Here is a 13,951-nt window from a genome sequence, read left to right as displayed (position 1 = left end):
CACCACGCCCACCTCTTCCTGGGCTCAATGAACACGGAGGGCACGCTGGCCGTGGGGTCCAGGATCTTGTCGATCTGCATCTGCGCCCTGCGGTACACGCGGTGCCGCTCCCGCGTGTCGCCCGACGACAGCTCGTCCAGCACCGGGAACTCGTAGTGCCCGCGGCGCTTGGCGCGCAGCCGGATCTTGTTGCGATGGTGCTCGATCTCAGACTTGTGCCGCAGCGCTGTCTGGATCTGGGGAGCGATACAGACCGACCGTTTCCACGGTTCCATGGACCCGTGCACAAAGTAGTCCGGAGGCGTCCTGTGTCTCTCCCCTGCCCTCCCTCCGACACCCCCCGCCCCCGACACACAGCTGTCCTAGGCTCCCAAGAGGCCCCAAAGGGGCGACAGGGACACCAGCCGCGGAGAGCCTGCCACCGTCCCCTAGCTGCGTCCCCGCCCTCCACGTGGTGCGTGTGAGCGGAGAAGCCTCGGTACCGGCCCCCAAAAAGGACATGCGTGCCTATGCGCTCAGTCCTATTTGACTCTGCGGCCCCATGGACTGAAGCTCGCCAGGCTCCTCTGTCCATGGGATTTTTTTCAGGCAAGAATACCGGAGTGGGTTGCTATTTCCTCCTCCAGGGGATTTTCCCGACCCAGGGATGGAACCCATGTCTTTAGCATCTCCTGTATTGACAGGCAGATTCTGTACCACTGCGAGACCTGGGAAGGGCAAAAGTACTCAAACACAGGAAATTGTCCAGTGGCAATTTTGAAGATGCTGAGGGGCAGTGATTCCTAGATGTAATTCTCCCTGAGAAAAAAGTAAACATTTTCTATACCCAATAGTATCATTACTTAATAAGTTTTTAAATTAAAACAGTTCAAAGAAGATATTTGCACTATACAATAAAATAGCCATTCACTAATGATGTTTCAGTGTTACCGAAACAAGCCCCCTGACAGGAGACCCCTCTCCTCAAAGAAGAAAATAGGCAAGTATGGAAACACATCCTCCTGGCTCCATGGGGCGTGAACTACGTCTGAAGTGTTGCGGAGAAAGGGTAGTGGGCAGAGGGCAAGGGCCAGAAGCAGGAATGCAGATGCATGTCTAGGAGAAGGAGGCCACGACTCCGGGAGCGGTCAGCCTGTTGGGCTCTGGTGGAGAGCAGACGGGGGAATGCCTGCCTTATCAATGAACATTACCTCATTTTCAAAGCCCTTAGCCCTGCTTCAGAGAACTTAATAGCAAGTGAGATGGAGGGAGACAGAGGGGGAAAAAGGAAACCAAGATGGGACTCCAGCTGGAAAGAGACAACAGACCAAGACAGGACATGGTCTGCAACACCACAGCAGACCAGAAGCCACGTCCTCCTTGAGACTTTGAGAAGGAGGGTCAGCTAGATGAGAGTCTCGACAAACTTCCCAGCAGGAGAATTCAGGAAGCCCCTCTAACTCTTTCAGGATCTGTTCTTTAAAATACATGAGGTCTCACAGGAGGACTAAGATATGCCTGGATCTGCGCCAGAACCTCCTATGAAGAAAACATTTCCATTGAGATGTCTGTACCTACCATCCAGGTAGGTCCACCAGAACTGATAATGCTCTTAAGTTGGGTTTTCATTTTATGCTTCATAATCAGTATATATGTTTCCTATACCATATGTACCCATCAGATACATTTTTAAAAGATAGTAAAAGAACAAAGTGGAGAAGAACACTTTCCAGTGGTGAGGCCATGGGCCTGGTGAGCTCATTCTCATCTTTCTTTCAGTCACACAGAGAACCCACTCAAGAGTGCTTACTCATGGCTGGTATGAGACATCTGCAACACCAGACTGATAGAAACAGGTCTAGGCTAGGATGGGGGTCATGTGAGCAACCCCAGGGCTCCCAAGCATTGGTGAGAAGGGACAGCACATGCCACCTTGAACCCATGATGCACGTTCTTGTGGTCACGTCCTTGGCAAGGAGCCAATGGAGAGGAGACAGTGTAAGAACTCTTGATGAGACTTCTATAAGATGATCCACTTTAAGGATTCAGTTGTATCAATTACTACTTTACCTGGCAGAACTCACAAGAGCAGCAGGCATTTCTTAGCAGCAGGAAACTGACAGCCACGATGCTGTCATGCGTGCAGCCCTCAATACTATTCACTGCACTCATGGTCCAGCCCAGGTCAAACTTCTCAAGTTCAGCTTAACAGTGACTGGAGCTGGCCTTCTGATTCCAGAATCTTAGGAAGAAAGCAGATCTAACTCACTCTTCCAGGAGTCACTAGAATAGGGTATTTTACCAATCATGCTTTAGATCTTGGGGCCAGACCAGCTCTATCAGAGTTCACAGAATCTACCATGGTCCCAAGATTACTCAGCGTTCAGTGATTCACTAGGAGAACCCTCCGGACTCAGCATTCAGTCCAATTTATTACAGCAAAAGGCTACAAAGCAAAACCAGCATAGGGGAATGGCACATAGGGTGAGGTCTGGAGGACCCAGGCACAAGCTTCCAGGAGTCCTTTCCTGGTAAAGTCACGTAGGGTGTGCTGAATTCCTCCAGCAGTGACCTGTGACAACATGTGCAAAACGTCTAAGAGGGAAGTTTATTAGATACTCAATGCTCACAGGCTCTTTACTGGAGACGGCTCACATAGGCACCCTCTGCCTAGCATGTACCAAAATTCCAGACTCCAGAAAGAGCTGTTCAGCATACATCATATTGTTGGTACAGAAACAGTTTAGGTACAGCGAGCCACTCTATTCTGAGAATGGTGGGGATCTTTCCAAAATCTCATTCCCAAACCCCAGCCTCGGGCTAAGGCGGACTTTCTAAGGATAGCCAGCCCTGGTCTTTAGTCTGCACATCTCCCAATGTGCCCACTAGTGTCCATGATCAGTATCTGACCTAAAAATACTGAGTAGCAGATTTAAAATTAAGAATCATCGTGAGCAGCTCATGGGACTTCCCAGATGGCGCTAGTGGTAAAGAATTCGCTTGCCAATGCAGGAGGCATAAGAGACACGATCCTGGGTCAGGTAGACAGATCCCCTGGAGGAGGGCATGGCAGTCCACTCCATTATTCTTGCTTGGAGAATCCCATGGACAGAGAAGCCTGGTGGGCTACAGTCCATTGGGTCCCAAAGAGCTGGACACAACTGAAGCAACTTGCATGCACACACACACGTGAGGAGCTCACGTTGTTAGTGACCTTTTGACACTAACTTTCACTCGTTTTTAAGCACTGACCAAATCAGAATCTAAGGGCTTTGTGTTTTTTTTTAATTACTGTACTTTTCCATAAAAGCAGATACCTCCTTGTGAATCCTGTTGGTCTCTGCCCCGCGGTCGGCCAAGGCGGGGTGCGGGGCTGGAGGAGCCGGGATGGGCTGCATGGCAATCAGCTGGATTTTACTGGGGACCCGCCGACCGGCCTCTGAGGGGCGGCAGATCCTGTCCACGTGCTCGAAGATGGAGGCTGATGAGTGCTGCTCGTTCCCTGAACTGGGTGCTGCCCCTGGAACAGAGGGAAGAGCAGAGTTAGTAAACACCGTCACCCTAAGAAAAGAGCAAACCATCACAATTATTATGCATTATTTCCTAAAGGATCCTTAGATGGGTCCCAGACCAAAAACACATCCACAACTCCATGGCAGAATATTTGAAATGTCACTCTTTGAGCCTAAACTGTCTGGGTTAAATAGTGTCTCCTTCAACCTCAGTAATAATTACAAATATCTGTAGGGAATATAAGAAAATCATTATGACACTTTGTGCCCCACATGGTCCTGTTTTGTCTAAAGGTGTTTCAAAGTCTTCAGTAAGACAGGGTAAAGGGTAAGAGGAGCCTGAGGTTGGCCGGCCAGGAGCGATTTACAGAATGTGGAGGACAACATTTATAACAGCTCTGAACATCCATGCTCATCTGGAGTGAGAATGATATAAATTTAGTTGCCAAGGCAATTTACCGTCGAAAAAAAAAAGACCAGGGGGACTGTGGACCTGCTAGCAAGTACTGATTAATGGTGAATGCTGCTGGCTTTTCAGTTCTAATGCAGCAAAAAATGAAGTTGAAGAGTCAAAGAGAAGAAAAAGCTGCTGCTGCAAGGAATTAGTTTCTTCTTTACAAAGAGATGCAGATAACACTCAAAAAGTGGTTAAAAGGGTAAATTCTATGGCTACATATATTTCACCACAATGAATTTTTTTTTAGTAATCGGAACTGCAAAGAAGAAAGACACTTAAATGTATAGAAAAAAGAAAAACACGTTACGATGTTAATAGAGACTGGATCTTGGTATAATGGGCACTTTCTCCACTTTTTTGTATTTTCTATAATGAGGATTTTCTCTAGTCAGTATTACTTTTATAACAGAAATAATCTCAATAAACTTTTATTTTTAAAAAGCAAAGAGAGAGGTTAAGAAGGGCCAAATAGATGAAAAGAATTCCCAGTTACATGCACTAAGATCCCTGATGCCCTTCCTCTAAGCCACAGTCACCTCTGGGCTACTCTAACATTGCTTGAAAATAAATGGCCAAACACCAAGAGAGGGGCTTCCCGGGTGGCGCTAGTGGTTAAGAATCCATCTGCCAGTGCAGGAGACACAAGAGACATGGGGTTCCATCCCTGAGTCTGGAAGATCCCCTGGAGAAGAAAATGGCTACCCACTCCAGTATTCTTGCCTGGAAAATTCCATGCGCAGAAAAGCCTGGTGGGCTACAGTCCAAGGGGTTGCAAAAGATTCAGACATGACTGAGCACACACACACAGGCCAGGAGAAGGAGTAAGGGCATGTAGAAACTGTTTCTAAACAAAAGCCTGAGTTTTGAAACCTCAATCATAAGTGAAAAATGTAGAGGTTTTTTCTCAGTGTAAAAAAGTGTTGAGCAAAGCGGTAAGGAGTAGTAGTTGATATTTTATATAAGGAATGCACAGTAGTGGGACACAGATCTTTGTATTTCCTCTCAATTTGAATTATATTCATTTAAGTTCAGTAATACTCATCCCAAGTAATTAGAAATTACATACTTAACTCTGTGAATGAAGATGTCTCTTAGCGAGGAGGCACACTTGTCTGCATTCAGGCTATTCCTGGGCTTTCTTTCCCTGCCTGGAGGGAGCCTGACCCTTTGTATAATGCAAACACAGCCAGACAGCACCATTCACCAGGGAGCTACTCAAATTACAGGCATGAAGCCTAGCAGGAGATAATTAGCTCTACCAGATAAGACCAGCCTTGCTAACCCAAACTTTTAAACCAACGGCAAATGTCACAAAGGGTGTCCCATTAAGTCACTGATACTGAAGGCAGAGGTGGCCTCCTCCAGGATGGTAAAAAAAAAAAAACAGAGTGCAAAGGTGACAGGAAGAAAGGCCCCTCCGCTCGTGTCATCTGCCTGCCTGAGTCCTGGGGCTGCAGGCCTGGGACTGACTCCTGCCCTGGCCCTTCCCACCCCTCAATTGGATCCTCGCTCTATAATTCACCAGCTGCAATAGGAGAAGCAGGAGATGCACAGAAAACCCTCAACTTCTAGACTGCCTGGAACTCAGCCCTTCCAAAAGGCTAAAAAATGCGATATGTCGTTTGCTATATTCATACATTAAAGACATATATAATCTCCTTACATATAAACAAACTGGATTAGTATACATATGTAACACACATATTATTTTACACATAATACATATTTTTATCATTTGCTATCCACTGCACAATTTTTTAAAAAACTGCCTGGATAATAATGACAATGGAAAGTACAAGGGCTACACAGATCAATGCTGTGCAAATACTGCCTTAAGGCAAGTAGGTATTAAAATCTTTTTAAAAATTATAAAACAAAAAAAAAATAAGGATAGAAATTATAGTGTAAGATGATGTCCACAGAACAGAATGACACAGGGAAGGGCAATCTGAATTACTGAAATACCAAAGCAACAGAACATTTATAAAGGAATGTTAATTCCATTATCAATAAGTAAGTACAGCTTTAAATCAAAATAGTGGCATGTGAGCCTTCTAGGACCCACAAGAATGTCTAGGCCACTTGTCTCCTTCCATAGTCAACTCTAAGCCCCAACACTGACATGCTTATTACAACCTGGATTTTGAATATATGTTGAGAGTGATATTTGACTTTTGTTAGTCATGTATAATATACTGGTTCGAATACTATTAGCAAGGATTGTTAAAGGGCTTTCCTGATGGCTCAGTGGGTAAAGAAACTGCCTGCAATGTAGGAGACACAGAAGACGATGGTTTGATGCCTGGGTTGGGAAGATCCCCTGGAGGAGGAAATCACAACCCACTTCAGTATTCTGGCCTAGAAAATCTCATGGACAGAGAAGCCTGGTGGGCTGCAGTCCAAAGGGTCACAAAGAGTCTAACACGACTGAGCGACTAAACATAGAAGGAGTTAAAACAGGAACTAAAGAGGAAGATTTACTCAGACATACAACTAACAGAAATTAAGAAGCTCCAGAGCTGATTTTTTCCCCCCAAATATTTCTTTCCCAGGATCAAAATTAGATTTTAATCCTGTCTACCTGAAACAGTGCACCTGTTACCATGGTGCTAACTAATTTTTAAGATTCTATGAAATTAGATCATTAGATCTAAAGAAAAAAATTCTTCCCTTATTCTAAGGTTTTTCTTTTTTGTTTTTAACACCAAAAAAGAAACAACTGGAAGGCATCTCAAAAATCAGCTGGTTTAGTCCCAGAGGAGTTCCCACAACTAAGGGACATACAAGGTCACAAACATGACAGTGGATAAAATAGGCTCTCCAACTCTGTCCATAATCTATTCATTTACAGAAGATGGTTCATTCTGTACTGCAATTTTATACAGAGATATTTGTAATGGAAAATTTAAGTATAAAAATTACTATTAAAAATCATATCCTGGTAATTTCCTGGCAGTCCAGTGGTTAGGACTCTGCAATTTCACTACCAAGGGCTTGGGTTCAATCCCTAATTGGGAGCTAAGATCCCAAGAGAGGCGTGACACAGCCAAATAAAAAAATAATAAAATGATATCCAGAGACACTTCCATTTTCTTTGCACTACTAAAACACAACCCTGAAATATAAATAAAGCATTTCTATTTAACAGAGCATTATTAACAGAAGAGCATTTATTTAACAGAATCTATTAAACTAACACCAAAGCTACCCGGTCATCAGGCCAAAAAAGGTTCCAAGTCTAGTAAGACCGATGAGCTAAGTTCTACTGCAAGACATATGAATTTTATGACAATACTCTTCAGAAGGGGAGTGCGGTACATTTCAAACCTGGCCTAAGAAGCAACAGCATCTGACAACACACGCAACCATCTGACCACACTCAACTATCTGCTGGAAGACAGACCTAGGACTAGGATCAAATATAAAGCCCTTGGACCTAGAATAAGTAAATAATCAGTCTTCTGACAGTGACAGCTGTGAAATACTTAAATGGGCTCTTAAGAAGGTCACTGAACCCTGGATGCAGTTTTAGTTGGATTCCTCCTTGTCCTTTGAAGAGGAAAATTGTTAGGACCCCAAACTAGATTCAAACATGACCAGTAACCTCAAAACACACATCAGTGAATCTCTTAACTTCTAGCCTGGCCCACCAGCTCAATGCAGACACTGATACAGCGTTAGATGGTGACAACTAATCTGAGAAATCCACTGTATGAATGATGAGTATTCTAATGCACAGGGTATTGTTATGTTCTGCATTTGAAGCAGTATAAGAGTCTAGCCTACTAGAACCTCATAATGACTTCTTTTTTTTTCACCACAATGCAGGGCTTGTGGGATCTTAGTTCCCTGACCAAGGATCGAACCCACACCCTCTGCAATGAAACGGCAGAGTCCAAACCACTGGACTGCTAGGGAAGTCCCTCATAGTTACTACTTTTAAAGTGGAGAACAAGAAGGGTCACAGACCACTCTGTGGGGCTCTGTGGGACTTGCCATCGGTCACGGCTCCTGGAGTCTTGTCCCCCGCGTCCCTCTCACTGGACTCTTCACTTACGGTGGAGTCGGCATCTGAGGGAGAAACTCTGCAGACACAAAACAAATGCAGATGTTAGGAAAGAGAAAGAAAGCAGGTAGAAAGGTCACATTCATCTGGATGTGGAAGTCAGGCTTCTGGGCAAAACTGGGAGAACTCAAAGCGTCCAAAACCTTGTTTCGAGGTGCAGCATCTTCAAGGACCACATTGATAGCACAGTTACCTTGTGAGGACAGCATGACATGCCTTACTAAATGGCTCAGCAGACTCATTTCAACAAATGCTAGGAAACCAAGTAGTCGCTGGAGGACATTCCCCCCACCCCCAAGCTCCCAGGGGAAACCTGGCAATCTGGGACTGGTGTGGGTTGGATCAGAGGATCTGGGATTCAAGCTTGGTTAGGAGTTAGCTGGGCCTGCAGAATTTCTAGGAAGCCAGGGTCATTCTGCAGTCACCCCATATAATTCCAAATCTTTGGAGGAAGCCTACACTAACACAAAGGCAATGATTATCGCTGTTAATTGATTCTATATGTAAAAAAGCAAGTGTGTCATAGAACCCAAGTTGCTCCAGGATCCACTGAAAAGCCTTAATCAGTTAACACCCTTTCTCTTTGAACTTTCTGAAATGCCCAGACATTCTAGTGCCCCTGAGGAATGCTAAACTATGATATTAACCATGCAGACCATTGAGATGTTGTGACTAAGTGTCCAGGCTGAGGCTTCCAGACGAGAAAAAAAGACTTTGTTAAATTGTACTAGCATATTCAATCATCTTTAATGATTTGATTTATTCTTACTCTGCAAAATAATTAAGCAAATGATCTCTCTCTACATTATTCATCTTCTTTTGTAAAGATCATGTTCTAACGTTCATTAAATTCTTAAAACTAGGCCAGAACCCCTGGGGTATGTTTTCTGATAAATGAGAAATTACAATGTCATTTTGAATGTTGGTATGATCACACACTTTTCCCCTCTCAACAGAAAACCAGAATTTGGCACTCCAAAGCTCAAAAGAAGGCTGGTAATTGGGGGCTTCAATACCAAAGCCTGATCACGCTTTGACCTAAAGGCAACTTAATAAAACCCAACCCTGAACATTGTCTTCTTTAGAGAAGGGCAGCCCGTCTCACAAGGTCATAGGGTCACAGTAAGTAGTCTGTTAGCAGCAGTGCCCCGTGTGCTTAATGTTGGTAAGAGGAATGGGAATTAACTGGGAAAGGGGAGCTGGGCGCAGGGCGATGAAGAATCCATGTACACATGCTAACGAGGGTAACAGCAGGGGCAGATGGAGAAAAGCCACGCAAGGAAAGCAGGGTGTGATGAAGGTCACCTGCAGACCAAGCGAGGAAGCCATGGCTCCAGCCACTGGCATAACAATCAAGGGCAGAGCCAATCCTGGCCAAGTGTGTATCATAAGCCATGCACTTTTTATACATTTTTGTACATTATTCCTAACATCACCTCCAGAGGGCCTAGTGTGGTCACCCCAGAATATATACCCTCGAGCTGGTCAATCCCAAATGAAGTTCCAAGGGGACCACCAAACCATACGGATTGGTGATTCATAATCTTACCCACTTTGGGGAAAGAAAGCACATGGGCCTCCTCTGGGAGTCCATTAGAGCGGATCAAGGGCCCTTGGGTGTGCTGATTTGGGGGGCCAATCTCATCAATCTTCCAGGCTGCAGACTCGGGCAACACTCACCATCAGCCCTTCTGCTACTGGAAACTGACAAATGGAAAAGAGAACCGCGAGTCGCGATAGCGAACAATACAGAAAGCCCAGTAAGAACCTTCCTCTGTGACGGATGTTCTTGGAAGGGATCTTTGCCTTGGGGCTCGGCACATCTCCGTTCTCAGAGGGTGTGGTGTGGTCCTTCACGGGTCCCGGCAGTGGTGCTGGCTCATGAATAATCAATATGTCGTCCTTATTGTGCTGACCCAGGTGCTGCTTAGCGAAGTCGAAGCCCTTCACACTAGGGATCTGCAACTGAAACACACACACACAAGTGAGACAGTCAAGCTGATGGTGAGTGCCGGCAGGATGGTGAGTGCCAGCTTCTGACCCAAGAGCGTGCTTGCAGTCTTACCCATTAAATTCAACATGCATCTCTAGAACACTGACCCGTGCAAGAATTATACCTTGAGTTTTCAGGAAAGACAGATACTTGCTACAGATTAAAATACAAAGATTAAAAAAGTTAGACCACAATATAAGACATCACAAGACAATGCTGACCATTGTCACAGCAATGACCCAAGCCTGGATAGTGCATGGGGCGAGACTCTTCTCAGAGAATGGGGACTTGTGCTAGGACCCGGAGGACAGACTGAATGTAGAAATAAAAAGAGGTGGCTACTCAGAGAATGTCCTCAATTGCATCAGGGACCAGAGAAGACCTGAGATCTGGTAAAAGATCACATTAGCTGCACTACAAGGGTCAGGACAGAGGGGAATGAGAGGCCAGACTGTAATACCCAGGGGTGGGTGTTAACTGTTCCCTTTGCTTCGCTTGCAAAGTAGAGGAAAATAAACCACGTATTAGTAGTGGTCCCAAGGGTCTCTTTGGCAGGAGTCCCCCATACAATTCCATCAGGCAGAATTCTACACTCACAGAGAGTGCCATCAGTCAGAAGACAAAGTCCAACTCATCTAAGGAGCCGTTCTACACAATATACTGCATGTGGAAGTGAAAGGTTTTGCGGTATTTGCACTAACTTTACACACAGGTGAGTGACAACATCAGTGGCTTCTGTTTGTGATCTCTAAGGTCTTTCAGCACTAAAAAGCTAGGCTGGATGGGTAGAAGGAAAGCAGCCTGCAATAACAACTTACGCCAGCAGAGGGGGACAGAACTTGATATAAATCATGCTTACAAAAACGCTGCTTGGAAACAAAAGGCAAAGACTGGCATGCCTATATTTTCTAAATTAATAACATCTTGTTACCAGCAGTCGACTTCACCACACACAGGCAGATTGTGCGTGGTGCACATTTCTTGGCTCAAAAACGTTGTTTCCCAAACAATGAGTCCAAACCTGCATCTCCATGACTCCCCCTACCTCCCAGCCATCTTCACCGGGGCTCTGCAAATCTCTGGGACTGTGGGCTTCCCAGGTGGAGCAAGTGGTAAAGAATCTGCCTGCCAATGCAAGAGACAGGTTCGATCCCTGGGTCGGGAAGATCCCCTGGAGGAGGAAATGGCAACTCGCTCCAATATTCTTGCCTAGAGAATTGCGTGGACAGAGGAGCCTGGTGGGCTACAGTCCATGGGGTCGCAAAGAGTCAGGAACAACTGAAAATGCATACACACACACACACCTTCCTGGGGGCACGTGTTCCATTTAAAGCAATCAAACGCCAAACAGACAACCTCTGTAGATAAACTTCTGGTTCCTCCTTTCTCAAGAATCCTTCTCCTGCTTTACAGAGAGGCACATCTCTCATCCATGGGGTGCTTGGCCCCAGCTACACCTCATTTTAGCTCCATAAGTTTCCTCTAAATGAGAGAGTAACAGATATCATCAATAGTCATCTAATCATAACCATCAAAATCTCCTCTTTTGAAAGTCAGATGATTTGCTTTTATCAAAATTGAAGGAAGAGCCACAGATTGCCTCCTCTAAGCAAAGGTCTCTAAAGTGAATAAGGGAAAAAGATAGACAGCATCGCCTCCTTGGTACAGCCTGTGTAGCCAGGTCTAGGAACTAAATGCCTGCCCTGATATACTCTTAGGTTTATATAAGAAACGTACATCAGTGGGAAGCAGCTGTATAGTACCGGGAGCTCGGCTCGGTGCTCCGTGATGACCCAGAGGGTGGGTGGGAGGCTCAAGAGGAAGGAGCTATAGTTACACTTACAGCTGGTTCACACGGTTGTAAAGCAACACAACACTGTAAAGCAACTGTCCCCTAGTTAAAAATAAGTTTTTTAAAAAATTGAAAAAAAAAAAAAAGATGAAAACCTAGACAAGAAAAAAAGAAACATATATATACATCATAGGGGAACAAAATTTGCTACCCCCAAATGTCTCTTGAGAGTCCCTTGGACAGCAAGGAGATCCAACCAGTCAATCCTGAAGGAAATCAATCCTGAATATTCATTGGAAGGACTGATGCTGAAGCTCCAATATTTTGGCCACCTGATGCGAAGAGCCGACTTATGGAAAAGACCCTGTTGCTAGGAAAGAATGAGGGCAGGAAGAGAAGGGGGTAAGACAGGACAAGATGGATGGCGTCATCAACTCAATGGACATGAGTCTGAGCAAGCTCCAGGAGATAGTGAAGGACAGGGAAGCCTGGTGTGCTGCAGTCCATGGGGGTGGGGGGGGGGGTGGGGGTGTCACAAAGAGTCGGACACGACTGAGCGACTGAACAATGATGTGTCTTTGGCAGGTGCATTATTTCAAGATGAAAACAAGCAAGGCCCAAAAGACTCAGGAAAAACTCTGATATTCCCCCATCTAACTGCCTAAAAAATACAGACAAGAGGACCTATTCCAGAAAGAGAGCTATCACCATTCCTCTCTGGTCCCCCATCTCTGCAAGACTCACCAAGCATTTATTTACCAAACCTTAGCTTTTCCATCTCCCTGTGAACTGCCTTCCTCCCCTCTAAAGTCCCAAACCACTGCCTCTGACATCCTCTTTTGTCTTTAGCTGCTGGTGGTATTTAAGGTGGGCACTTTGGCCATTGTGGTGAGTTACTCAGTTCCATACATGGGTCTCTCCTATGAACCCATGTTATTGAACCTTTCTGTGATTTCCTCCTGTCAATCTGTCTCAGGTCGATTGAATTTGTAGACCAGCCTATAAAATTCCTTCCTCCCCGACAATATCAAAATGCTTCATAAATGCCAAGGCACCAAACAAATGAGACTGACAGCAATAGTATTGCTCTTGGTCGATGAAAGTTGATATAAATAGACAGTTGAGAGTTCTCAGAGACCAGATAAAACTACAGCTATAAATTTAGATACAAAATGTTTTAATTCAGCAACATGACCCACGGTAGACCACCAATAAATATCTGATGACTGAACAAATTTAAGAAAGGTCACCAAACTTACTGGGTTTTGTGGGGAACCAAGAAAAGGGTATACATCATAAATGAAATATACATCCATTACAGCCTTAAAGTCCTGTTGGCTTTGGTTCATTCCAACTAGCATCTTTAAATACGTTCATTAGACCCCTGACTTCTCTCAGGCTGGGTGAGTCGCCTCCTCCTATGACAATAGAAATTTGGCAACCAGTCTGTGCTTATACACAAAACAAAGGCCATCTCCACACATAAGGAAAAAATTAGAGAAAAACACTGCTCCCCTCACTTATGGAACTATTAGCTCCCTTTGTTTCTTCCCTGTTTCCCAGAACACTTTTTCTAGTTTTTCTATGTCTTAAAAAAATCTATAGAGTTAAGTCTGGCATATTGTGCTTCCAGCCTTCACATGCAGAAAAAAAGCGTCAATCAGCATTTTATAAGAGAGTCAAGATTCACGAGTGCTTTCAATATTCCTATTAGGACCCAGTTTTTCTAAGCAGACAGCTCTTTTGTTCCTTCTTTAATGTATCACAGAGGGGACAACTCCACTGTCTGTGTCTCACTGGAATATGTCGCTGACAAGTTGGGGTGGGCTGGTACGGCAGGTCAGCCAAGTAACAGGAGAGATGCCGGGTGAATTTTAAAATGTGTGAGCCATAAACATAATATGACCCAGATGGAACAACGCAGAGTGAAGTCCCCAGGACTCGGGTTAGCCTGAGCCCCACCTTAGGAAGGAGCAGCTGAGATGACAAGGGAAACCGCACAGCCGACCCCCAAAGTGGCTGAACAAAAACGCACCACCTCCAAGACAGCACCATTGTTTAAGCGCTTGCTGTTTGATGCATGTGGTCGGGGGGGGAGTCACCAGGGCCACCATGCTCTCTCCATTGAGGGGGTGAAGACAAGGCGAGCCTA

General features: G+C 45.1%; 1 protein-coding gene across 1 annotated transcript in view; it reads right to left on the bottom strand.

Moving 5' to 3' along the window:
- The window catches only part of KIAA1549 (KIAA1549 ortholog), a 123,268-nt gene that overhangs the window by 33,671 nt on the left and 75,646 nt on the right, over positions 1–13,951 (bottom strand). Inside the window, exons 11-14 of the mRNA XM_070465181.1 lie at positions 9,783–9,979; positions 7,918–8,033; positions 3,297–3,499; positions 13–236 (exon numbers count right to left, since the gene is read on the bottom strand). Coding sequence (XP_070321282.1) covers positions 13–236; positions 3,297–3,499; positions 7,918–8,033; positions 9,783–9,979 — 740 coding nt within the window. The remainder of the gene's footprint in view (positions 1–12; positions 237–3,296; positions 3,500–7,917; positions 8,034–9,782; positions 9,980–13,951) is intronic.

The sequence above is a fragment of the Odocoileus virginianus genome, chromosome 1, assembly GCF_023699985.2.
Source record: "Odocoileus virginianus isolate 20LAN1187 ecotype Illinois chromosome 1, Ovbor_1.2, whole genome shotgun sequence".
In the NCBI taxonomy this organism is placed as follows: Eukaryota; Metazoa; Chordata; class Mammalia; order Artiodactyla; family Cervidae; genus Odocoileus; species Odocoileus virginianus.
This window is presented reverse-complemented; position numbering and strand designations above follow the sequence as displayed.